Source organism: Odocoileus virginianus, chromosome 9 (assembly GCF_023699985.2).
Source record: "Odocoileus virginianus isolate 20LAN1187 ecotype Illinois chromosome 9, Ovbor_1.2, whole genome shotgun sequence".
NCBI lineage: Eukaryota > Metazoa > Chordata > Mammalia > Artiodactyla > Cervidae > Odocoileus > Odocoileus virginianus.
The window spans coordinates 71,797,765-71,824,212 of record NC_069682.1 but is presented as its reverse complement, the minus strand read 5'-3'; the positions used below and the strand labels follow the sequence as shown (position 1 = coordinate 71,824,212).

Below are 26,448 nucleotides of genomic sequence, written 5' to 3'. Positions count from 1 at the left end.
GAAAACATTCCCCTGAAGCCCCGGAGGGACTTCCTTTTCCATCTCACTGGCCAGAAACTGGTCACTTGGCTCCTTTCACCAAATATGCTAACCTGAAGTGTTTATACAGTGGACATGTTTAAGCATCTGTCTGTTCGGGCTTTGAGCTTCCTGGCAGCCAAGGTAAAAAGAGCAAGACACGTAAGTTACTTAGCATTCATTTGTCAAAAAAGGAAGAAGCTGGGCAATCCTTCTGGGAGACAGAGTTCTTGACATCAGCTAGAAAGAAAATTTCTCATGTGGGCCCCTGTGAGGAGAGCATTAAGCAAGCAGTTTGGCAGCCAGACCAGAAGTGATTTCCAGATGCCTTCTGGTAAATGCCTAGGGAAATAGGAACTAAGGGTCTTTGAGGCTCTTTTGACCCTGAAAAATCTGTAATTTGAGAATGGCCCTTATTTTGATCAGTGTTGCTGGGTGCAGTAGGAAATAAAGTGACCCAGAGTAAGAGTTGCTGGCAGTTATTGAGCACGTGTTACACATTGTTCCAACACTGGAAGAGAGGGCTGTTGCTATCCCCATTTTACAGAGTGGAAGACTGAGGTGCAGGCTCTTGACCTTGGGTCCAGCCTTTTAACTTACAGATGATCTTGCCTTATGCAAGCCTGTCTTATTCTCCTGGCCTCATTTCCCCCTACTTGTCTAATTTCGGGCTTCCCTTGTGTTCAGTCAGTAAAGAATCTGCCCGCAATGCAGGAGACCCAGGTTTGATCCCTGGGTCAGGAAGATTCCTTGGAGAAGGAAATGGGAATCCACTCCAGTATTCTTGGCCTAGAGCATTCCATGGACAGAGGAGCCTGGTGGACTGTAGTCCATGGGGTCACAGAGAGTCAGACACGACTGAGCGACTACACTTTCACTTTTACTTGTCTAATTTCAGAAATAATATCTCTGAAGTAGTCTTCTGTGTCATTTTGTCAGTAAAGTGAAGCATAGAACACAGATGATTTTAGGAAAATGTGACATAGTTTTCTCTATAGTAGAAAGGTTTTCAAGTTTGATCCTCAGGGTGGACTTGGGAAAATGGTATGTTCCAGCTAGAACAAATAATGTTTAACTGTGAAGCTGCTTGCAATAACTGCATGCCATCAGCAGTTAACACCTCAGGGGACAGGATGACTTAGGGCGGCGTTCACAGTGAACAAAGGTGGTTGCAGGTCCTGATTTCTGATTCTCTTCTTGATACGTTCTGGTCTGTTTGACCTCTTGCCAATCTGATTAGATAGCTGTCTTCTCTCTCAGAATATGGCTGGCAAGGGACTTGTTTCCGGAGGAGGTTGATCTTGTCTTGGCCACTCTCTTGCTGTGTGCTCAGGCTTGCATCATTAGTTTGATCTCTGATCTGTGGGTTTTTTTTTAGCCTGATCCTCTATAAGCCAATTGTCCTTTTTAGTTGCGGGACTGGTTTAGTTAGAACCAGATATGGTAACCCATAAATCCATTTTATTGAGCGCCAGGAAATGGGAGTATGTCACAAGAGTGTGGAAGTAAGTGTCTGGGCCCACCCCCTCTGCTTGGAGGGTACCTTTGCCTCAGTTTCCTTATCTGATAAGTTTGGATAGTGGCAGGAGGCCACACGGGTCACTTGAGGATTCGGGGATTAGATGAATGCAAAGCGCTCAGAACAGTGTTTTTTTTTTTTTTTTATTGGTTCCGAGTAAATACTCCATAAAGGTCAGGAAGAGCCGTGGCTGCAAAGCAGGATTTCTTGTTTGATTTTTTTAGATGAGAAAGCATCATGCAACTTTGGTGGGGCTCGTACCAGTGTGGGCTGACCCTCCTGCAAAGGGATGCTCCACAGACTTCCGTGAGAAGCTCATGGTCATAAAAAGACATGCATGGTCTTAGTAAGAAAAAGAGAGAACACACCACTCTTGCTGGCTCTGGAAGCCCTGGTTTAAGAGACTGTCCACTGCTCACTCCCCCAAAGAGGGACAGCGGGAAAGAAGCGTGAGGAAAACATAAAGTCGTTAAAAGGAGGGACCATAAGTAGAAGTTCCTGTATGTTCTTCCCACCCTCTTTGGGATGCCTTGTGCTCTTGCCCTCCTGAATACCCCTGCTCTCCAGGCTGACAAATGCATCAAAAACGCTTCGGGTCCCCGTCCAGGAGGGGCACAGGTGGCAGAGGTGAGTGGGTAGGGTGGTAGGGCCGCCTGTCTGGGCTCAGGTCGCAGCTCACCCACTGACTAGCTGTGTCGTCGTTGTGAAAGTTGCTCAGTCGTGTCCGACTCTTTGTGACCCCAGGGACTATACAGTCCATGGAATTCTCCAGGCCACAATACTGGAGTGGGTAGCCTTTTCCTTCTCCAGGGGATCTTGCCGATCCAGGGATCGAACCCAGGTCTCCCACAACGCAGGTGGACTCTTTCCCAGCTCATTCTTTCCCTGAGTCACCAGGGAAGCCCAAGAATACTGGAGTGGGTAGCCTATCCCTTCTCCAGGGGATCTTCCTGACCCAGGAATCGAACCGGGGTCTCTTGCATTGCAGGCGGATTTTTTTTTTACCAACTAAGCTATCAGGGAAGCCCAGACTGGCTGTATGACCTTGAACGAGTCACTTCGCTCTCCTGTGCCTTTGTTTCCTAAAGTGAACCTCTGTTTCTGTAGAATGAGAGCTGTAAGGGTGAATTCTGTGAGATACTTAAAACCGGAGCTGGCGGGTGGTAAGCCCTGCGCCTGCGTTAGCTTTCGCCCTCTTCTCTGCACATCACTTCACTTCTGCTCTGTCTGAAGGAGGCCTGCAGCCCCGACCGGTGGACACCACGGTGTTCAGCCTCTTCGTGTGTATCTGGTCCTTAGCACCACCCCTGACCTGGGCTCGAGGATTCCGGGGAGCCTGTCGGCTGGGCTTCTCAGCAGGGCTGGGGCGGGAGCGTCTTCCTCTGCGGCATCCTGGGCACTTCAGATGCAGTTTTCTGCGTGGCCCTTGGCCGAGGCCAGGGAGGCAACGTGCCAGGCTGGGTGTGCTTCTCTGCGGCCCCCTGGCCTTGGTCTAGGGCTCTTGGGCCCTACAGCCGGGCCCGGCGGGAGGTTCCTGCGCCAGCAGCCTTCCACCCTGAAGGGCAGCGAGCAGGACAGCACTGGTTCCCTTCGTTTTGGTGTCAGCTGGTGCTCTGTATCTTATAAATCCGGGCGTCCCCTTTACTCTGAGGATAGTTATTCTAAAATACTATACATTGGAGCGTAAGAATCCTCCTGCGATGTGGGAGACCGGGGTTCAATTCCTGCGTCGGGAAGATCCCCTGGAGAAGGGCATGGCCACCCACTCCAGGACTCTTGCCTGGAGAATCCCATGGACAGAGGAGCTTGGCGAGCTACAGTCCATGGGGTCGCAAAGAGCCGGACACGACTGAGCGACTAAGCACAGCACATGCAAGCAGCCCAAATCCCCTCTGGAGCCTGGAAGGACGGGTGGGCGGGCATGAGTGAGGTGGGCGGAGGAGACAGAAGCACGGGGCCTCGCAGGAACTGTGGCGTGGCCGTCTGCTCTGAGCTGCGCTGTGGGCCGCGGATGGCGTCTCATCACCAGGGAGTCGCGCTCTCCCTGTGTGCACGGCTGCTGAGGCTCCAAGGGCCGCTTTTGCCCCCATGCCCTCGGAGCAGCAGGCACACGGCCTTGCTGGGTCCCTGTGCTGTGGGCAGCGCGTGTCTGCCGGTGGCACACAGGTGTCCAGGCGGTGATTTCTGTGCACGGCTATGTGCTTGTGTCCTGGGCTGCACAGCCCTTGACTGCAAAGAAGCTGGTTTCCCGAGACCCCGAGGGGGCTGGCTGGCACCACTGGGTGAAGGGATTTGCTGCTTCCAGCTGGCGCATGTGCACTAGGCAAACCAACTCTGACAGTAGCGGAGGGAATTGCAGTGGGCAGTTAGCAGACAGTCTCATTTCTGAGTTGCTAAAACCAATTCCCAGTGCTGGGTCTCAGAAATAATTGAGATGGCAGGCCTCTCTGGGGTATGAACACCTTGTCGCTCCTGGGTGCTGAGTGTTTGGGGAAGGAGATTCTGTGAAGAATCCCCGCTCTTTCCTCCCTCAGTTCATTTCCAGGCAGGGACAGCATCTTGTCTCTTGGTTTCTTGCTACTGTGTGATCTGCAGGTTTGTAATGAATTTCCCCTAAAATAAACACTTACTGTGTCATATCCCCTGGGCCTCAGTGTCTGAGGCCCCACCTGTGGATGGGGCCTCCATCCTTATCTTGATGTATTTAAAGTACATCAAGCACTTGAAGTTGGAGGCTCTAACGCAAGAGAGACTATAATGGTTTAAGTGAGATATAAGTTTAAGTGAGATAAAAATCTTGGGATTTCCCTGGCAGTCCAGTGGTTCGGGCTCTGCACGTCCACTGCAGGGGGCACAGGTTTGATCCCTGGTCAGGGAACTGAAATCTGGCATGCCGTGCAATGCAGCCAAAACAAAAACAGCAACAAAAGCAAACAACCCAGTGGTTTATTTCTCGGCAGCGATGCAGGCTGGGCGTGGGGCAGCCCTGCTCCTCTTGGACCCTGGTCCCTTCCAGTGCCATTGTCTGCTGTCTGTGGCCACCTTCCAGCCTAGGCAAGGGAGATAAGGGAGAAACGGGAGGCAGTTTTCTCTCAAGAAATGTTGGAGTGGGGCACGCTGGCCAGAATATCGTCACAGGACCACGCCTGGCGCGAGGGATGCTGAGAGGTGGAGTCTGTGGTTGGGCAGCCATGTGCCAGCTGAAACCGCCCTTTCTAGGATGGAAGAGGAGCTTGGGTCTGCGACCTCTCCTCCCCAGGCGCCCATGCCCTCCAAGGTCTCTTTCCCGCTTCCTCTCTCTTATCACTGTAAGATCTCTCTGCCCCGGCCCTGGTCCCCTCAGAGCTCCAGATGGACCTGTGTGGTCCTTGGGTCCGAGGACTCCCTCTAGCAGGGACCTCGCCCCATCCGTATCCTCAGCCTCTTTATCTTCGCCGTCCTCCCACGCCTCCCCGGTGCCTTTCCTGACCACACTGCTTGAGCCCCACGAAGGTTCAGTGCACCCCACACACATCCAGCGTCTTGGTTATTTAGCACAGATGACCAGGTAGAATTCCGGAACCGTTCCCATCTCTTCTCACATCCCCAGCTAGAGGGGGCGCTCTCGGAATCCTCTCCCTGATGGCGTTCACTTGGGGCTGGTCACTTGTTCTGCAGGCGTTTGTTGATCTCCTGTGTGCCACAGTGTGTGGGAGGTGCTAGAAGTACAGTGGCAAATGCTTGATGGATGCTTGATAATGCTTCCTGCCTGTATGAAAGTGGCATTCTTTGTATGTATGTAATGAATTCTGCCAATATTTAAAAAATAGTTATGTGTTTATTTGGCTGTTCTCAGTCTTAGTTGCAGCACGCAGGAGCTTTAGGTGTGGTATGCGAGCTCTTAGTTGCGGCATGTGGAATCTAGTTCCCCTGCCAGGGCTCGAACCTGGACCCCCCGCCTGGGGAGCTTGGTGTCTTAGCTGCTGGAAACCAGAGAAGTCCCAGAGGTGGCAGTCTTGTGGAGGAGATAAAGTAACAAGTCAAGACACAAATAAGTAAGCGGGGAGGGGATTGGCAAAAAAACCAACCAGACAAAACGCAGCAAAACCTGTAACGAAGCATAGCCTGGGCCGTGTGGGCCAAGTCCCAGGCCCCCTCTCTGAGCGGCGGTCGTCTCTGTCTGCTTCTGCCAGCATTATTCCGGTGCACGCACCAGAGGGCAGCCGTCGATTGGGTGGTACTGGGTTTCTGCCTGTTCACCTCCAGTGGTGCATTGAGATTTTGGGGTTGTGAGAGAGTCAGGGACAGGTCTGTCTCTGGGAACAAAGAGGGGTATTCCCAAGGGCTCTCCTGGATTCACCAGCTCATGCACTGCACCCCCGCCCTGTTGTTCTCCTAGGGCTCCAACCTCACGGACATCTGCACCCAGCTCCTCCTGCAAGGGACTTTGTTAAAAATCTCCGCAGGCAACATCCAGGAGAGAGCTTTCTTCCTCTTCGACAACCTGCTCGTCTATTGCAAGCGGAAATCCAGGTGAGTGGCTGGAGGCCGGGCCAGGGCTGCCGGGGTGGGTCAGGAGGCTGAGATCGGGTTGCACTCTTGACAGTTTCTCCTGGGGCTGACACCAGCTTGTCATTTCCCTCTCTGGGCCTCCCTTTTCTCTTCTGAGTTGAGGGATTTGTTCTCGATCAGCACTCTCAGGAATATAGGTTACTTAAAATTTTCTGTTCTCGATCAGCACTCTCCAGGAATATAGGATACTTAAAATTTTCTAGTAGCCGCATTTAGAAAAGCAAAAAGAGGTAGGTGGAATGAATTTAAATAATATATTTTATTTACCCCAGTATATCCCCAAATATTATTATTCTACCTAATCAGTTTAAAAAATTGATTGAGTAGGTATTTTGCATTCTTTTAATGAATGTACACTAAAGCTTCAAAATCTAGTGTGTCTGTTAGGCTTACAGCACATCTCAATTTGTGCTAGGCATCCTTTAAGCTCAGTAGTCACATGTGGCTTGTGGCCGCCGTAGTGAACAGTGTAGATTGAGATGGTCATGGTAGTTTGGAGATTTTTTTTGTGGCACTCACGTCCTGTGATTCTAAGATCCAAAGATAGATGGTTTGAGGGGAGGGGATCCTTCTCCTGTTACATTTTTTGAGGGAAAGATCGTGTCTTTCTCATTTTTGCATCTTTCATTGGAGCTTCTTAAACTTTGTAGAGTGAGTGGGCGGGTGGATGAACGGTAGACTGACCGATGGGGATGGATGTTTGGTAGGATGTGTGGGCAGATGCGAGGAGGGATAGATGCACAGTTGGAAGTTTGGGAGATTAATGGATGTTGGTGAAGGGAGGCCGGGGAGCAGTGCTTGTGGATGACTGTATGAATTGATTGGTGGACGGATGAGTGAGTAGATGAATGAGTGAGTGGTTGGAATTTAGGAGTTGGCTGGCTGGAGGGATAGTCAGTTGGGGGAATCTATGTTTGGGTCGTTGGAGAATGGATATGAAGACATGATGGACTGGCAGAGGTGTGTTTAGATGAAAGGTGAGTTGGGACCTTTATAAGTAAATGGGTAGATGGATGGATGGTTGGATGGTCATCAAATTGGAAAGCTGAGTGGATGGTAGAGGTTTAGAGATTAGTGCACAGATGGTCTGTTGGATGGCTGTGTTGAAGAATAATTGGTTGGTAGTTGCCAGAGTGGCTAGTCCCTGGTGTGGGAGGTTGGGTGATTGGATGGTTGAGTTGATGGAGCGATGAATGAATGAGTGGAGAGAGGGAAAGTTAGGAGATGGAGGGGAGGGGGCATGAGTGGATGGTTGGATGGACGAGTGGGTGGGTAGGTTGGTGGGCCAAGAGAATTCCTGCCTTTCAGTTTCCTTGCCAAGGAGGTCGAGGACAGTCGCAGCTGATCAGTGCAGCCCTTTTTGAATGAAACTTCTTCCTGCTACGTTGTTTTAGGGATGAAATAGTGACTTGCCAGAGGCTTCTTTATTCTTTCATCTAGCAAAAGCTAGGACTGAGGGGAGGTCCAGATCTGGGCCTTACTCTCAGCATCACCTCCGCCTTCCTTCGTGGTTCTGGGCTTGTCACTTCCTGTCTCCCTGAGCCTCGTTTTCCTCGTCTGATTCCGCTGGCCTCCTAAGGTTGTGGTGAGGAACTGTTCCACGGGGTGAGTGAGGGGTGTTCAGTGTGGGCGTGGGGAAACGTGTCACTGTCCTCCTCCAGCAGTCTGACCTCTCTGAGCCTCGGTTTTCTCTTCTGTAAAGTGGGGTTCATAAGACCCCTTCTTTACAATCGTGTTTGGTTAAGAGCCGAGTTCTTTATTGTTTCTCTAGCTCCGCGACTTTGCCTCTCTGCTTCAGTTTCCTCATCTGTGGGATAGGTTGAATTATGGTGTACCCTATAGAGCCATTTTGAAGGACAAACCTGTTGAGTTTGCTTGGCGCATAGTAAGTGCCCGGAGCGAGTAGCTGCTGTTACTGTTAACCTCCGCAGGTGACGAGTTCCTACTCGGTGCGATTAGCACACAGTAGGCGCTTCAGCCACAGGCCCCTCCCTCTGCCCGCTCCCCTCCTTGTTCTGGGACTTGCTCCTTCTGCTCAGAGGCCTCCGTGTCCGTCCTCGCCCTCTCTGCGTGGCTGGGTCAGTGTCTCTTCCTCACGTGACGTTTTCTTCCCGCTCACTCCCTTAGTCTGTCTGCAACTCTCTCGTGTCCTCCTGTCCCTCCACCAACGCCGCCTTCTCCCCCGGCCTTGCATCCTGCCTGTCCTCACTGGGGCCGTCCTGAAAATCCTCCTTCGGCGATGCCAAGGCCACGGCCGGCATCCACCCGTAGCCCCACCCGCACCACCTCCCCGGGCCGTCTGAAGCAGGCCCTTTCCCCAGAACACGGGGGTTTAGAAAACAGCACGTCCCTTCAGGCCCCCGTGGGCCCCCAGCCCGGGGCCGAGTTTGCTCAGGCTTCAGCCACCCCCGCGCGGGCCCTTCCTCCGCTGGAGCGATCGCAGCTGATGCTGGCGGTGCTGGACCCCCAGGGGGCCTTCTGGGGCCGGCCCTGTGGCCGCATGAGATCTTGTAATGCCGTTTCCGGCCTCAGGCTTGCAAGTGAGCGGTGCCGGCTGGAGGCCGAGGGCATGTGTCACCTGGTGGAAGCTGGCAGGCTGCCACCTTTCCTGTACCAGGTCAGGAGCCCGAGGGCCGGGCTCTGAGAGGTCTCGGAGGGGTGGGGCCGTCAGTGGTGGATGGAGCTCCCGGCCTGACTCTGACGTGGTCCCAGGAAATGCCCAATGCTGGTAGGTGTCTGCCTCCCGTTATGTCTTCGCCAGGCACCACCAATCCGGGTCATGGGTCAGGAGAGGTCTCTGACTCAAGAGTGCTTCTGGTCTGATTCAAAACTGGAGGCTCTTTAGGACTTCCCTGGTGGTCCAGTGCTTAAGAGTCCCCCTTTCAACGCAGGGAATGCAGGTTCCATCCCTGGTTGGGGAACTAAGATCCCCCACGCAGAGGGGCAACTAACCTCGTTTGCCTCAGCTACTGAGTCTGCAAGCTGCAATGAAAGATTCCCCAAGATACAGCAAAGATCTTGCCTGCTGCCACTAGGATCCGGGTGGCCAAAGAAATACGTATTAAAAAAAATAAAAATAGAGGCTTCTTGGGTGTCAGAAGTGGAAGGGAGAGTTTTAAAAGCCCACCTCCCCATTCTTCAGAAGAGGAAACTGGGCTAAGTCTCATGTGTCTCAGCTGCTTGTTTCAGATCATGGAGGCATCAGCAGTGTGTAGTGGTTAAAAATACAGAGACGCTGCCGCCTGCTAGCTGTGCCAACTCTTAAGCCTCTGTCTTTCTATCTGTTTAGTGGGGGTGAAAACACTCTCCATCTCATGAGGTTGTTTTTACAGGTTAAGATAAACCACATAAGGTGGTTAGAATGATGCCTGGCACAGGGTGTGTAAAGCAGGAGAAATCTAAAACTGTGTCTCCCCTTGGTTTTGTCACACACAGCTCACACGTCACTTGGGTCTAAAACAAGATTCTTCATTTTATTTAGGCCGTACCATGCGGCATGTGGGATCTTAGTTCCCCAACCAGGGATCAAACCTGTGCCCTCTGCGTTGGGAGTGTGGAATCTTAACCACTGGACCGCCAGGGAAGTTCCAAGACTCTTCCTTTGCATTGCAACATCTGCTCCAGACCTTTTTCTCCTTGAGTCTTTTTCATTCCTAATAAAGGGTGCCACCATTTACTCAGGCTCTCAGGCCAGAGTCTTAGCTGTCCTTCATTCTGACCTGCCTCACCTCCACATCACCATCAAGTGCTTTGCATTCTCTTATCAGACGTTGGCTAGAACCTCAATGTGATTCTGATAAAAATTGCAGGAGGGAGGTTGTGTGTCTATGTATGTAAATGATTTTTAAAGTTTACATGGAAACACAGACAAAGACAGCTAAGACAGTTTTGAAGGGGGACAAAGATAGAGGACTTTGATTACTGACCAAGTCTTACTGCAAAGCTGCTGTAATTAAGACAGTGTAGTTTTGGTGTAAAATCAGACAGATTAATGGAGTGCAGTAGTGAGTCCAGAAATAGACCTACGTGAAAGCAGTCATTTAAATTTCAACACAAGTACCAGTTCGGTTCAGTATATGGTGTTGGGTCAGTTTGATATCCAGCGGGAAAAAGATGAGTCTTGATCCTTCATATGATATACAAAAGTCAAATTCAGGTGGATCATTGATTTAAATGTGAACAATAAAACAATAAAGCTTCTAGAAGAAGGCATAGGGGTCTGTCTTCATGATTCTGGGGGGTAAGCAAAGATTTTTTAAATTGTACAGAAAGTATAAAGGAAAAATAGATTTATCAGACTACATTAAAATTAAGAACTTTTGTTCCTTGAAAGACAACAAGAAGCGAATAAAAAGCCAGGCCACAGAGGAGAAGATCTTTGCTATCACTTTGCAATCCTATCCATAATATATAGGCCAACTTTGGCCTTCTGCCTATTTTTATAAATAAAGTTTTATTGGCAAATAGCCATGCCCATTCATTTTTGTGTTGTCCGTGGATGCACTCATGCCTCAAGGGCTGAGTTCAGTAGTTGTAACAGAGACCATATGGCCCACCCAGTTGAAAATATTTACACGCTGGTTCCTTTTCAGAAGAAAATCTGCTGAGCCCTGTTATGAATCATTGAGAAAAAGACAGCCCAACAGAAAAATGGTCAAAGGACAGTCATTTCACAAATGGAAGACACCAGATGGCCAATAAACATGAAAAAGTGCTCAGCCTCATTATTCACCAGGGGAATACAGATGAAATCTTTATTAGAGACACTCCTCTCTTCCACCAGAATGGCCAGAATGAGAAATTCAATACCAGTTATGGAGACGGTGGAGCAACTGGAATGTCTGTACGCCGCTGGGGGTAGGATAATTGTTATGGCTTGGCAGCATCTACCAAAGCCAGTTGTGGGCATTCCTTATAACTGAGAAATTCAACTCCTAGGTAGGTAACCCAAAGAAATGCACACGTATGTTCTTCATAAGACACGTGCCAGAATATAAGGCACAGCACCAAACTGAAGCCAACCCAAACGTCCATCACCATCACCCTGTGTGATTCCGTGAATGTGAAGTTCCAAAACAGCAAAGTGAATCCATGAGGTTTGACATCAGGATAGTGGTTAATCTTGCAGGGGGTAGGAGCTGGAAGGGGGAATGATGGAGAGCTTTGGGGGTGCCTCCCGCCCTCCCATATTGGAAGATGTAGTCTCAGAGATTACGTTTTGTTCCCTGCTGCAGCCCTAGCACCTAGAATAGTGCCTGGTAGGTATTCTCTTGATCACCTGTTGAATGCATGGGTGAGTGACTGCCCTGATCCCACCGTGGTAGCCTTCCTAGAGGAAGTGCTGGTCAGATGGTTTGTCGAGTGACTAAGTAGGTGTGTGAGAATTCACCTGAGCGTGTGAATCAGTGGTAGGTAGGTAGGTGCAGATTTCTTCAGGTAGAAATGGAGTTCCTTTCCATTCTGGTTTTATTTCAGGAAGTTCCTGTTTGTTAGACACCCTGAGAGCCTCTACCCATTTTCTAGCCTTAGAAGAGTGGGGTTTCTATTGCTTCTTATTGGTTTCACATCCATATCTCCTGTTGGCTCAAAAGTAGCTCTGGGAGGTCAGCAAGGTTATTAGCACATTTTCCAGATGAGGATGCTGTGGCTGAGAGTGGAAAAGTGGCTTGCTCAAGTCACCCCAGCACCAGCCAAAATGCCATGCTTCGGAGCCAGTTCCTGCTCTGCTCCTGTCCCCGGTGTCCTTCTGTTACTGTCCTGCTCCCGTTCACCCTGTTGGAGACGACTGAGGCCCGGGGAGGGGACGGGAAGGGGATGCTGACTTCCCGCTGTCTTTCAGGGTCACGGGGGGCAAGAAATCCACCAAGAGGACCAAATCCATCAACGGCTCCTTGTACATCTTCCGGGGCCGAATCAACACTGAGGTCATGGAGGTGGAGAACGTGGAGGACGGGACAGGTAGGCCCCCCCCTGCTGTGTGGGCTTCTCACTGTGGTGGCTCCACTTCTTGCGGAGCACGGGCTTCAGGAGTTGCAACTTATGGGCTGAGTAGTGTGGCTCCCGGGTTTTGGAGCACAGGATCAGTAGTTATGGCACACACCAGCTTAGGTGCCCCATGGCATGTGAAATCTTCCCGGACCAGGGATCCAAACCAGGTCCCCTACATCGACAGCCGGGGTCTTAACCCCTGGACCATCACAGAAGCCCCTGCACTAGGGTTTTAAGCAACCTGAAGTGCACGAAGGAGACAGGCAAGCAGGCGGGGAAGCACCAGGTGTCTCTCATGGAGTCGTTCTCTCTATAATTGAGAGCTTGGGGAGACTTCTTTACGGGCAGGTCTTCCTTGCCCACCAGGGAAGAGATAGGAGAGGGAGCATTTGAAGAGTGGTAAGTTCAAACCCCCAAACCTGGTCCCTTTGGTGTACCCACCGCCCTGTCTCTCTGGAGCAGGCAGGGCTGGTCCCACGACCTCACTCATAAGCACATAATGGTGAATGTTGAGTTATATGGCTGAGTCCTTGCTGACCTCCTCTCTTTGCCTCCTGCCCCCGCTAGCGGATTATCACAGCAACGGCTACACCGTCACCAACGGCTGGAAGATCCACAACACGGCCAAGAACAAGTGGTTTGTCTGCATGGCCAAGACGGCGGAGGAGAAGCAAAAGTGGTTGGACGCCATCATCCGCGAGCGGGAGCAGCGCGAGAGTGCGTGGCCGGGGGCTTTCCCGCATCCGGGAGCGTATATGGCTTCCCCCAGTCTGATCCCTCCTGTCGAGTGAGAGCTGTGTCTGGGGACAGAGCTGTGGCTCTCCTTTCCAGAGAGATCGGGGCCACCTACCAAAAAGCAGGCCTTTGAAGGGGTAGGAGCTCTGCGACTGATAACTGGTGGGAGCTCAGCTTATCTGGCTCATCCCACTAGACATGGGAAGACTGAGGGCTACTGGAGCAGACTTGCCCAAGGTGGTGCCAGTGCGGTTGGTCGTCCTGGGATTCTTGGTGGCAGTGGGGGTCAGCTGGAGACAGGCTTTCCGGGTCCGCAGGCCTGTCCCCGCTGCTACCAGTGCCTGGTGCTGACCGTGCCTCCTCCGTAGGCCTGAAGCTGGGCATGGAGCGCGACGCCTACGTCATGATCGCGGAGAAGGGGGAGAAGCTGTACCACATGATGATGAACAAGAAGGTGAACCTCATCAAGGACCGTCGGAGAAAACTGAGCACCGTCCCCAAGTGCTTCCTTGGCAAGTGAGTGCCTCCACCCTGCCCTCCCCTGGGTCCTGGGCCTCGGCTGAAGGTGGGCAGACCATCTGCACTCACCTGGCTTTTCCCAGCTCTGCCCCTTCCCTCGGGAGCCCCCCTGGGCGGAGCCACTAAAGCACCCTCGACGCTTATGGAGCAGCCCTTGGCGGTCAGGCACAGTGAGGTCCCCGTATCAGGTCTTTCAAATGTTTTTGACTGTGGCTCAGCGCAAAATGTAAGGTTGGTATTGTGACCGGGTACACACATACAATCCATTAACTGTATGATTGAAGCCAAAGTTTCACATTTACTGTACCTGATACACCTACAAGTATTTGTGTGTATTCTGTCCTACTCATTTCTTCATTTCAAAAATACTGCTAAGTGAGACTTTCACAGACTCTGAGCGGATTGCCCACCATGGGTTGAAAAACGCTGCTCTAGCAATTAAGCAAAGAGAAGCCCCTGTAGCTATGTCAAGCAAAGAGGTATTTAATGCAGAGAGTTGATTTCAAAGGTTTTGGGAGGGCCGGAAGAGCAAATGTAGACCTTTGAATTAGTCTGTTCAGATGCCCTAACAAAGTCCCAGAGTCTGGGCAGCTGAAACAACAGAGATGTATTTTCTCACGGTTTTAGAGGCGGGAAGTCTGAGATCGAGGTGTTGGCTGGGTGGGTGTCTGGTAAGACCTCCCTTCCGGAGATACATAAGGGGAGGCAGGTCTCCTATGACTTTGAGTAGTTGGGGCCTCCAATTTCCCTGTTTGGGAACTACATTATTTCCTAATAATAAAATGTTATTACCCCTGCCGCTATTTTATAACCGAGGATCAAAGGGCCAGAATGCAGGTGAGTCGGGATTGGATCCTAAACCCAGGTTTAAATCTAATTCACCTGGGGGAGCGGGCTGGGGATTGGGAGAAGCGGGAGAATTGCAGTCTCTGTAAAACCCTCCAGTTGTTCCCAGGCCCCGCTGTGTGTTAGACCTGGTGGCCGCGCTCTGGAGAGGGTAGGAGAATGCCTGGGGCCCCACAAAGCTTGTGGGGAGAGAAGCTTGCCTGTGAAGCTGGGGTTCTGTTTAGAATTCATTAACTTACACCCCACTTGCGTCCCCAAAGCTTTTGGGGAGGCCTGGGATAAAAGCTGCTGGAATTATTCTGTTATCATAGACCAAGGGAGAGGTGACTGGGTCTAGGGTGGTCACCGTGGAGATGGGGGCGAGTGTCACATTCTGGGTCATCTTGAAGGTGATGGCATTTGCTGACGGGGTGAGGGAGGGAGGGAAATAAGGATTGTGAGCACCTGGAAGGGCGGATGGCTGCTTGCTGAGAAGTTGGTGGGGAGACGCAGGGAGGTTTCAGGGGGTGGACTACAGCCCAGGGGATGTTTGGATGCTCATATAGAGACCGGTCCCCAGATGGAGATGTCAGCTTGCTAGGTGGATATGAAATCTCAGGGAGAAGAGTCTGAGTGGGAGATCTAAGTGCGGGGCGTGTGGGCGTTTAGATGGTTTTTCCAAAGTCATGAAACTGAATGAAATCTGCAAGGGGATGAGTAGAAAGAGGGCCGGAAAGAAATGAGGTAGGGATGGACTGGGCCCTGGGGGTGAGGAGCAACTGTCAAAGGAGACAGAGGAAGCTGGCAGAGAGGCGGGAGGCACGCGGGTGAGTGCGGTGACCTGGAAGCCAGGTGGGGAAAGGGGTGGAGACTTGAAGACTTGGAACCCCGTTTGGACGTGTTAATAAGGTTGAGACACCCCGTAGACATTTGCATGTTGAAAGATATTGAAAGGTTGTTGGATGGGCAGTTGGAGACAGAGTGTGAAGCTGGGGAAGGGGGTGGGGTAGGGGTCTTGGCCTGGCAGCCCCCAGGGGGCCTTAGGGGTCGTTGAGACCCTGAGAGGTGGCAGCAATGCCTTTGAGTCGGGATTTGTTCTCAGGTCAGTGATCTGGCTCCATGTTCCCTGGGAGGCTTTGTGGAGGGGCGAGTGTGGGCCCCAGACCTTCGTGAAGCCGGGAAGGGGCAGCCTGGTTGGTCTCCATCAGCTAATCTCCTAATCCCTGGGCAGGAAAGGAGGTTTTTCTCTTAGGAGAGGTGTGCTTCCGGCCCCCCAGGGTCAGAGGCCCTCCCCGCCCCTTGACGGACCCTTCGGAGAGCTTAGTCCAGCCGGACGGGATAACTGGTCTGTGATTAGAGCTTCAGCAGTGTTCTGTCTCCTCAGGAAGGATTAGGGAGATTTCTTTCATTGCCCATTTGAAACAGGGCCAGGACTAAAGCTTGTTTATCATCGTGCTAATGGAACTCACCTCCCTGCAGGCTTTGCTCTGCCCCCAGCCCGGGACCACGGTCCTCTTTCTTCTCGGCTGGGACCCAGGTCCTCTCAGGTGGAAGGAACCAGCGGCCCTAGGGACATGGTCAGGCAGCCCCTCTCTGCTCCGGGTGCGGCCACGTGGCCATGCCTTTTCATCTTCGCGTGACACTGTGAGGCAGTTTACTGCCATTATCAGTGCACGACTGTTGTTAGTTGCTAAGGCATGTCCAGCTCTTTTACGATCTCATGCACTATTGCCCGCCAGGATCCTCTGTCCATGGGATTTCCCAGGTAGGAATACTGGAGTGGGTTGCCATTTTCTTCTCCAGGGGATCTTCTCAGCCCAGGGATCAAGACACCTGCGTCTCCTATGTTGGCAGGCGAAGTCTTTACCCCTGAGCCACCAGGGAAGCCCCGTCAATACGTAGTAGGTGATAAATAATGATTTGCCAGGCATTGCTGCAGACAGCCCTCAGAAGCATTTCAGACCATGGCGTCACAGGGGTGAACATAACCCACCCCCCACCAGTTCCTGCCCTCACGGAGCTCAAGGCCATGGAGGAGATGAGCAAGAGAAATGGGATTCTCGTACTGAGAGTGAGTGGACACTGGCCCTCACCCAGGGACCTTCCCGGGAAGATTGCCAGGCGTGCCTGTGTGTCCCCTGTGCCCAGCCGTGGACTTGACAGACACAGGTGAAACCCATGTTTACTGGGGCATGACACAGTGGGGCAGGAAGGAAGAGCGATGAAGGCTGACGCATGCTGACTCCCAGCTAGGCCCCCGTTCCGTGAATCTCGGGCTCCTGCCCACGTGGGCCGATCTGCTCCCTGCGTCCCCAGCGCCCCCCACCCTGCATCCAGTTACGTCTTTCTGGAAGACTGGATCTCGCTGCTCCTCGTGCCCTGGCCCCCACCGACTGGCGGCCGGCTGGCTTCCGAACCTTTCTTCTCACTCAGAGTCTGATCCTCCTGCCCTCACTCTCTTCCCTGCACCCCCGTGGAGGCAGACGATGTCCCGCTGACCCAGTGCGGTTTGCAGACGCGTTTTCCATAAAACGTGGTATTCAATATCCACATTTAACAGTTGGGAGGTTTCACAGGAAACGCTGGATTTCTGGCTTCTCTTGAAAAGTCATAAGATGCTTTAGTCTTCCCATGTCGCCACGGTTGGCCGCCCTGAGTGGCTGCGTCTCCGGAAGTGCTGGCTGGCTCAGCAGAGTTTCCACCTGGCCCTTTTTACTCATTTACAAGAGGTCAGGGTCCCTGCATTAGAGGTGAATGGTGTCTGGTTTTGAACCCTGGACCCCAGCTCAAGATTCAGTGTGATTCGAAAATTACTGACAAAATCCAGAGGGTCCCTGAATGGACCACTTGCCAGATGGACCCTTTGGAGGCCCAGAGAGGGACAGCGATTTGCCCAAATCTGCCCAGCACATTGGCCCTCAAAAAGAGCTCGAGACTCAACTGGGGGCAGAAAGCTGGGTCTCGGCTCCTCTGTCGTCTGGGCTGCCTTTTTCTGCGCTAGCAGCTGCTGCAGGGGGCTTCCTGTCTCTCCCCCACCCTGGCCGCAGGGCCGCCCGTCCGGGCAGAGGTGGCCCCCGAGGGGACAGCTGGTGGGCAGCTGGCAGCCGAGTCTCAGCTTCCAAGAGTGGGCACTCCACATCTGTTTGCCTCCCCCAGCTGCCGGCAGCTTTCTTTCTGCTGCTGATTTTGGGAACTTGGGGAATCGGGCTGGGGGCGGACAGGACCCAGAACAATCTCTTAGCCACTCGGGGCTCCCGCTCCGCAGAATAGATCTGTTTCGTCTACGCCCGCCTTGGCCTGTGCTGGGGCTCCCTGAGTGCCTCGGCATACCCCACTACCTACACATAAGACAGGTCTTTGCTCCGCCAAACGCTGGAAAGCTAAAAATAGCCCCGCTCCCCGCTGGCCCTGTAATTGGAGGCGGAACAGCTGGTTTCGATAAGCTCCGTGCTCTGGCCAACTGCCACCCACTTTCATTGAGTACAGATTGCCTTGCGTCCGCAGCTCTCCCCTTTCCTGCTGACTTCCACTGGGCTGAGCTCTGCTTGGAGCCCCGAACATTCCTCCGAGAGCTGGGACCTGAGGTCTGGGCTGAGCCCCTGCCCCGCTGGGTAGTCACTTTGGGTTTGCCTCAGTTCCTCTGGGCTTGTGAGCACATCTTTCTTGCCGAGGCCTTCCTGCTTCCCCCAGAATGTCCCTTCTTGTTGAATGGCTCATTCCTTCGGTTGTTCACGAGGCTGCTCTGCCCTGCTGTGCTTGGGCTCCGCTTCCAGGTGCCGGGGGCGTAGAGCTGTGAATTAGACAACAGGTCTCCATCAGCATGGAGACGACATTCTGGTTCTGGGAGACGGCTGATAAACGCATCCACCAATCTGTAAAGGGTACGACTCCAGTGATGAGTGCTAAAAAGGAAGTATGACTGAAAGATGGGATGGTTTGTGTGGGGGTCGGGTGTTTTGATGAGGTGGTTGGGGAAGCCTTCTTCAAGGAGGTGATATTTGAGCTGAGACCTAAAGATGAAAGAGAAGGGCTATGTTAAGAGCTGGGGAAGGGTGTGTCTTGACAGCGGGAACAGCAAGTGCGAAGGCCCTAAGGCAAGCAGGAGTTTGGCATGTTTTGTAAGCGTGGAAGACGGTGGGTGAGGTAAAGCAGAATAAGTGAAAAGAACAGAGATGAGGGACAGTTCACGCAGGGCCTTGTCATCACGTGGGCAGAATTTGCATGTTTTTTTGAGAGTAGGCAGCTCATTGGAGGGTTTTCAGTGGGAGAATGACATGATTTGGTCATCATTATCTCTCCTGACTCTCTACAATCATCTTTCTGGGTCCTTATTTCTTCCCGCTTATTGGTTTCTTCATTCCTTTTGTCTGTTCACCCATCCAGCCATCATCCATCTCCCACCTGCCCGCCCCGCCCCCATCTACCATAGTTTCTCCACTTACTCATCCATCCATTCCTGCTCCCCTCCACCCACCTACCCACTAAGCTCCCCAGCCACTTAGTCATTTATCTGTTGAATCATCTAGTTATCTACTCACTTTTCATTCATTTATCCACTCATGTGTCCATCCTTTCATTCCTCCACCCATCCACCCATCCTTCATCCATCCATCCATCCTCCCTTGCATCCATCCATCCATTTAGCCTGAGGTCTGCTCACACCCACCTCTCTGCCATTGGTCTTGAGGAGAAACATCTGGCCTCAGCAGGAACCCCTGCTCCCTTGTGGCTCACCTGGTAAAGAATCTGCCTGCAATGCGGGAGACCTGGGTTCGATCCCTGGGTTGGGAAGATCCCCTGGAGAAGGGAAAGGCTCCCCACTCCAGTATTCCAGCCTGGAGAATTCCACGGACTGTATAGTCCCTGGGGTCACAAAGAGTCAGACATGAAAGAGTGACTTCCACGTTAACTTTCATTTTTCAGCAGGAACCCCGAGCCTGAGCTTTGCTTCCCCATAGGCAGTTCTGGCTGTCATTCCTGAGAGTGGGTGGGATCAGGCCAGTTCAGTGCTGGCAGCTATGGTCCCAGGATGGGGGTGGCCCTCTCAACTGCATCTTATATTTCTGGCAGTGAGTTTGTTGCCTGGCTCCTAGAAATTGGTGAAATCAGCAAGACGGAAGAAGGAGTAAACCTGGGCCAAGCCTTGTTGGAGAATGGTATTATCCACCATGGTGAGTGTGTCCTGGGTCTGGGTGGCTGAGGGTAGGCAGGTCAGACCTCAGCAGCCGTGTGCAGAACTAACCCAGAGTCCATTTCCATTCTACTCTGCTGTGCGGCCGCCTGTTCCCCGGGTGCAGAGTGGGCCCCGGGACGTGACTGCCCTTATAAAACTGCTCATAGGGCTTGAAGATCCAGCACTCACTCGGGCACCCACAAAGCAAGGTGGCCTCGTAAAGTTACGGGCAGGGAGGAGAATTTTCTCTCTGTCCCTGCAAAGAATAGCAAGAACCATTGAAGTTTTAGTTTCCAGTTGGAGTGTGGGCAGGGGGTTTGGTGAAATTGCACTTAGCATGGAGCCTGGCTGGGTGGAGGGTGAGGATGGGGATGTGGGTTGGGAGGGGCCAGGGGGCTGCACTCGGTCTCACCAGCCCTGGGTCCTTCTAGTCTCTGACAAGCACCAGTTCAAGAACGAGCAGGTGATGTACCGCTTCCGCTATGATGACGGCACCTACAAGGCCCGGAGCGAGCTGGAGGACATCATGTCCAAGGTGCGGACCCTCCGCCCTGACCCACAGTCTGGACCCCACTGCCCCCGCCGGCCCCCCTCTGCTCCCCACACCCTCCTGTCGGCCGGGATTTGCAGGCCCCCCAGAGAATGTGGCCTGATTCCAGACTCCCCCTTTTTCTCTTTCAGGGTGTGAGGCTTTACTGCCGTCTCCACAGCCTTTACACCCCTGTGATCAAGTAAGTTACTCTCTCCAAGCTTCACCTCTGCCCCTTCTCAGCTGTGTGGCCTTGGGCCAGTAACTTAACCTCTCTGGGCCTCGGTCTCCTTCTCCATCCAATGGGACTCATAACTGCACCTACCCTGTAGATTTGTCATGAGGGTCAAGTGAGTTAATCTGTTGGGAAACACTGCAACATGGTGGTGAAGGGTGTTAGTTCTGGGGTCAGACAGGCTGAGTTTGGATCTCAGCCTGCGAGCTGGTTAGCAGCTATTTCCCCCTGTGGAATGGGGATAATAATAGGATCCATCCCAGGGCCTTTGCACTTGCTGTCCTCTTTGCCTAGGATATTCTTTCCCTACCTATCTGCTCCCTTCCTTCCTTCAAATGTCCCCAAGTCAGAGGGGCCTTCCCGACCACCTTTCTAAAATATCACACCTGGAACATACCACCCTCCTTCCTTCATTTTGGTTTTCTTCTTGAAGCTTGTCAGTGGCTGGCATACTCTATATTTATTTCTTGGTCTGTATACTGTCTTGTCTTCCCCCACTGAATTCTACATTCACCAGAGGCAGGGAATTTGCTCACTGCTGTGTCCCCAAACCCTCAGCAGCACCCAAAGAGGCGCTGGCTAGTAGAACTTCCCGCACTGGTAGAAGCACTCTGTACCCGTGCTGCCCAAGACAGTGGCCACTGGTCACACGTACGTTCACACTCTTGAGACTGAAGAGTGTAATCTGAACTCTGATGTAACATTGATTGATTGGAAAACAGCCACATACTGGAGAGTGCTGGTCCAGGGCAAAGGAGCCCTCGGTAAATGTTTGTTGAGTGGTGGCTGGAAGGTAACTAGCTTCTCTTGCCTCTGTGCATCTGTGGAATGGGCATAAGCGCAGCTCACACCCCTGGAGTGTGAATCTGAGTGACGAGGAGTGAATCTGAGTGGCGCCTGGTACATGGTGAAGGCTGCGTCCGTGCCCGTGATCTGTGGTTGTCTGTACTGTGAAGCTTATGGCTGTGGATGCAGGCCGGGGAGGGTGACGTGATCCTTACCAGCTGCAGAGGCCTCTGTCCCCTGTGACAGCACTTATCACCTCTCAGGAGCGGAGAGGAGGGGTCTTCTCCCCTTGGAGGTGAGGCCCAGGGAGCCCCTTCGCGCAGGCCCGGAAGCCAGGTGGGCCGGCCCGGTCCAGCTCAGAACTCACAGGAGGGGCCCCTCCGTCCGCCCCCGGAGGAGGAAGTGGCCGGGCCAGCCCCAGGTCCCAGGTACCGCACACGTGCCCTGCCGGGCTCCCCAGCTCCCGAGAAGAGCTCTCCAAACCGGCCTTTCTCAGCCCCAACAGGGCTGGCCACAGAAACCCGTTTGCGTCGGCTTCAGAAGCTGAGCAGTTGTTGTGGTTTGGCTGCAAGATCCGCACAAGCCTTCCTACCACAACTTGGCAGGAATTAGATGCTACGACAGGTCAGAGTGAAGAACCAGGACCGTCACAGACCCCTGCTCCCTGCTTGGTCCTGACTGCCCACTCCAGCCCCTGGAGAGATGTTTCCATGTCGACATAGTTTTGTTACCTTTAGACGCAAGGATGTCAATGATGAAACAAAAGGAAAAAGGGAAGAACTGAAAGTTTCTCTTGCTACTCAAGAGTAAATCAGGTCTCTGCGGGCTCAGCATTTTTGACGTCTTGGGTGGGATCGTTCCTTGTTTGGGAGCTGTTCTGGGCAATTTTGAGTGCTTGGCAGCATCTGGTCTCTACCTGCTAGATGCTGATGATACCTCCAGTCCCCCCCGACCCTGGTCAGGTCATGACAGCCAAAAATGTCACTAGACACAGCCAAGCATTCCTTGTGGGGGTGGGGGGCATAGTCATCCCTGCTGGAGAGCCCCAGGCTGGGGAGCTTTTCCGAAGCCTTAGAGCCGCCTGAGGATGGGGTCCTGGGTTGGGACAGACCTGCTCTAGGTGACGCTGTGAGTGAGGGGCGGGTCCGGCCGGACTCCCCGGCCTCTGACCCGTGGCTGGAGAATCTGGAAGTCCCTGGACCCCGAGCGCTTTGAGCAGGGACTTCGGGACTGTTTGCCCTCCCTCCTGCCCGATCGGCTCACGGCCGGCTTCCTCTCCACAGGGACCGCGATTACCACCTGAAGACGTATAAGTCCGTGCTTCCTGGGAGCAAGCTGGTGGACTGGCTCCTGGCCCAGGTGAGAGCTCCCCTGAGCGGGTGTGACCCGGAGCGGAGGGGCTGACCAGGATGTGGGCCTTTGAGGTTTAAAAGGCTTTCATTTTAAATTTTATTGACTGATTTGGCTGCACCGGATCTCAGCTGAGACATGCAGGGTCTTTAGTTGCAACCTGTGAGATCTAGTTCCCGGACCAGGGATCGAACCTGGGCCCCCTGTGTTGGGAGTGTGGAGTCTTAGCTACGGGACCACCTAGGAAGTCCCTAAAAATTTGTTTAAAAATTATTATTATTATTTTTCTGTCCAACTGTCTTTTTATTTTTTAAAACATTAATCTATTTATTTTAATTGGAGGCTAATTACTTTACAATATTGTGGCAGTTTTGGGCATGCATCTGCATGAATCAGCCACGGGTGTATATGTGTCCCCTCATCCTGAACCCCCCTTCCATAAAATTGTTTTTTAAATTGTGGTAAAATACACATAATATGGGCTTCCCATATGGTGCAGTGGTGAAGAACCCGCCTGCCAATACAGGAGACTCGGGTTTGATTCCTGGCTTGGGAAGATCCCCTGGACGTGTAAATGGCAACCCGCTCCAGTATTCCTGCCTGGGAAATCTCATGGACAGAGGAGCCTGGTGGGCTACAGCCCATGGGGTCACAAAGAGTCAGACATGACTGAGCACATCGGCAAACACATAAGATAACATTTACCATCGTAACCATTTTTACGTGTACAGTCCAGTAGCCTTAAGTTCATTATTACACAACCATCACCACCGTCCACTTCCAGGGCTTTTTCCATCTTGCAAAACTGAAACTCTGTCCCCGTTAAACAGTAGTGTCCTGTGACTCCCCGCTGCCTGGCTCCTGGCAGCCACCCTTCCGCTTTCTCTGAGTTGGCCTGCTCAGGGAAACCTGTGTAAAGGGGCCAGGCAGTATTTGTGCTTCTGTGTCAGGCTTGTTTCAGTCCGCATAAAGTCTTCAGGGTTCGGCCACGTTGCAGGCTGTGTCAGAATTTCCTTCCTTTTAAAGGCTGAATAATATTCTGTTGCATGGATAGATCACATTTTATCTGTCAGTCAAGGGACAGTGGGGTGACTGCCACCTTGAGACTTTTTGTTTTAGACATGAGATGATCCCGGGCAAACTGGGACAAGTTGGTTCCATCCTGGCACCAAACCGGAGCCTCCAGGTGGGGCTTGCCAGGTTATTCCTTTCACACAGGTCCCCAGTGAGCAGGGGCTGGGCAGAGTCTTGGAAAAATCTATGAGCCACTTTTGCTTCAACTACCCCAAGGTGATTGTTCTGTTGAGGTGCTGTGAACACTCCTACCTGCCTGCCTCTCACAGTTGGCGGCTCCTGTTCACAGCATGCTTATTCTGGGCCAGGGCCCGTCTGGGCTTTTGTGCATTGTCTCACTGAGTCCTCCACTCCATTTACAGATGGGGAACTGGGGTCCAGAGGGGCCAAGTGCCTAGTCAAGGGCACACAGCCTGGCAGCAGCATAGCTAGAACTTGGGTGGGCCCATCTTATCCCCTCATGCCTCAGTTCTGCAGACTTTTCAGGGAGCCTGCAAGAACCTTCATTCATAGTTCATAAGAAGAATGCACTGGCTCCAAAGACAAGGAGAAGACTGTGAAATTGAAATGGATACATGTTTAAACTTTTATAGAGTACAGCTCTATGGCAGCCTCATTAATTGTTAAGTTTCCCATTCATAGAAACTTCATTCCATTCGAAAACAATTTACTGCCTGGATTTTCTCTTGCCGAACAAATTGCTGATGATTGCCTAGAAGTCAGAGCCAATCTATGTAAAGTAAAGCCTTCTTGGCGTCAAATCACTTCAAAAGCAAGCTTAGGAAATGCCTTGAAAAAACTTTGTCAAACCCCCAAAATGTATTTAATGTAGGACATGGGTGCATTTTAAAATATGTTTGTTAGGATGCGGGGCCCCAAAACGTGGGAGGTCTTTAAATGACCTTGGATTTGAATTTATAGAGTTGCGTGGCTCAGAAGCACAGAGCTGCTAGCCTTTGTAGCACACCGCCCCCTCCTTCGGATCCCCTGAAGCCAGCCCAGAGCATGTGCTTTATCTCGCATGGCCTCTTGGGAGGGCTTGGGCCACTGCAGGGCTCCCAGCGCAGATGGGACAGCAGCTGATTTTGGTGGAATAAGAGCTGGGGGCTGTTGGGGGATGAGACTGGCAATAGACCAGCCGGCGAGGAGGCAGATTCAGAAGTACAGGCAAGGGAGGCATGAGAACTCTCCTGAGAACGGTGTGGCCTTGGAGGAGGCAGGAAATGTGGTCAGGTTTTGGAGTATTTTGAAGGTAGACCTAACAGAGTCTGCTGTTGGATGGATGGATTGTGGGCGAGGGTTGAGAGAGGAGTCTTGAAGAACTCCAGGGTCCTTGACCAAGCCAGGGAGGCTCAGGGCTGTGACCTGGAGCACTCCAGCAAGGAGGAGAACTAGCCAGAGCAACTGCGTCTGCTGGTTTCTGTTTGTGATTGATGTCAGGCGCAGTGGGGACCTGCTCTTGGCCAGTGCTGTCAGATTAGCTGTGTTCCTGGCTGAGGCCCCCCGGAATAGCCCGAGTCATTGTCAGTGGGTCCTGAGAATGCCCCCACCTCCATCCCCCAGCATCCTGTTGCAGTGGCGGCAAGGGGAGGATGGTGGAGTAAAGTTTGCAGCTGACCCTCTGTCCACTTCAGCAGGCCTCCCATTGCTTGGCTTGGTCTGGGGACACAGGGAAGCTAATTGGAGTTGACACAGGATGGCTTCCATGAGATTGACCAAAAGACAGCTGGCATCTGGCTCCAGGTCACGGAAAGGAAAGGATGGTATGCGTATGGGTCTCTCTGCGTGGGAGAGGTTGGTGATGAGGATGTGACCTTGAAGACCGGTTATGGCAAGTCTTAATTAGAGTCATCCTCACCTTGTACCTTGACAGGAAGGTCAAAAAGAAAACATATAATTGTGTAGTTCAGGAGGGTTATTTTGCTTTGAATACCTCTTCATTTCTAACTTCTAGATCATTCTGCTCCTTGAAACAAAATGTTGGTTGAAACCTTGATCAGCTAGAAATGCTTGTGGCTGCACATAATAAGAAACTTGACTTACACAGTAAAGGCATTTTTTGTTTTGTTTTGTTTTTGTTGATGTAACTAGACATCCAGAGCTCATGATCCTAGAGCTCAACAATGCCATTTACACCCAGGCTCTTTCCATCTTTTTGTTCTACCACCTTGCCCGCTGCCTCATTGTCATAAGACAGCTGCCACAGCTCCAGATATCACATCCATATAGACCTATGGCCAAAGGCAGGCAGCAGGGACAAGTGAAGAGAGCTTTCTCACTCTGTTTATTGGGGGAGGACACTTCCTCCGGTCCTGTCCCTTCCCAAGTAGTCTTCCTCTTGGTCTCATGGCCAGGTGGGTCCCACATACACCCGTAAACCACTCCCTGGGGAAGACGACAAGGATGGCTGAGGGTGGCTTAGAATTCCTTAAAATTCCTTCCTTGAGGCTCCCTACCAACTCCTTGGATGAATCAGAGTTCTTTTAGCTCTGAGAATGAGGGAGGTACTAGTCCTTTGATTGACAAGCTACATATTGCATCAGTTCTGCTCTCTGTGTATTATCTCATTTAATCTTCAGAAGAACAGTTGTTATCCCCATTTTACTGATGAAGGAACTGAGGCTTAGGTTTTATAACTTGCCTCAGGACACACAGAAATGGGGTACCCCTATAAGACTGTGTGTGTGTGTGACGGGGGCTTTCATGGTGCCTTGGTAGTCACAATAATAATAGAGATAGTAGTAATACCGCCTCTATTGATTATAACCTGTACTTGGAATCTGAGCAGGGAACACCACTGAGGGGTGGCAGAGGCCTTGGAAAGTCAAGAGCAAATCCAGGGATTAAAAAAATACAAATGAGGACCTGAAGCTTGGAGAGGTGAAGGAGTTGCCCACGGTCACGGCTTGGCCAAGCAGGGGTTTGAATGCGGGGACACCAGCTTCAGGTTTGCTCTCTTACCCTGTGTGCTCGCTATTTTTGGTCTGTGTTGCCTGGGCTTCAGGAGGCCCTAGGCTGCGGCCATCAAAAGGAGAGTGGGGGGCAGTGGGTGGGACAGGAGAGAGCAGGTCAGGCCAGGAGCCAGGTGCTGTGGGGAGGCTGGCATCTGCTGGCTCCTGTGCCGGCTCTGCAGAAATGTGCCCGAG

At 52.2% G+C, this 26,448-nt stretch overlaps 1 protein-coding gene across 2 annotated transcripts in view; it reads left to right on the top strand.

Moving 5' to 3' along the window:
• PREX1 (phosphatidylinositol-3,4,5-trisphosphate dependent Rac exchange factor 1) overlaps positions 1-26,448 on the top strand; it is a 176,028-nt gene that overhangs the window by 111,101 nt on the left and 38,479 nt on the right. For both annotated transcript variants that reach the window (XM_070472737.1, XM_020906205.2), the window contains 8 exons: positions 5,916-6,049; positions 11,928-12,046; positions 12,644-12,793; positions 13,180-13,327; positions 19,226-19,326; positions 19,760-19,863; positions 20,010-20,059; positions 22,162-22,237. In XM_070472737.1, coding sequence (XP_070328838.1) covers positions 5,916-6,049; positions 11,928-12,046; positions 12,644-12,793; positions 13,180-13,327; positions 19,226-19,326; positions 19,760-19,863; positions 20,010-20,059; positions 22,162-22,237 — 882 coding nt within the window. The remainder of the gene's footprint in view (positions 1-5,915; positions 6,050-11,927; positions 12,047-12,643; positions 12,794-13,179; positions 13,328-19,225; positions 19,327-19,759; positions 19,864-20,009; positions 20,060-22,161; positions 22,238-26,448) is intronic.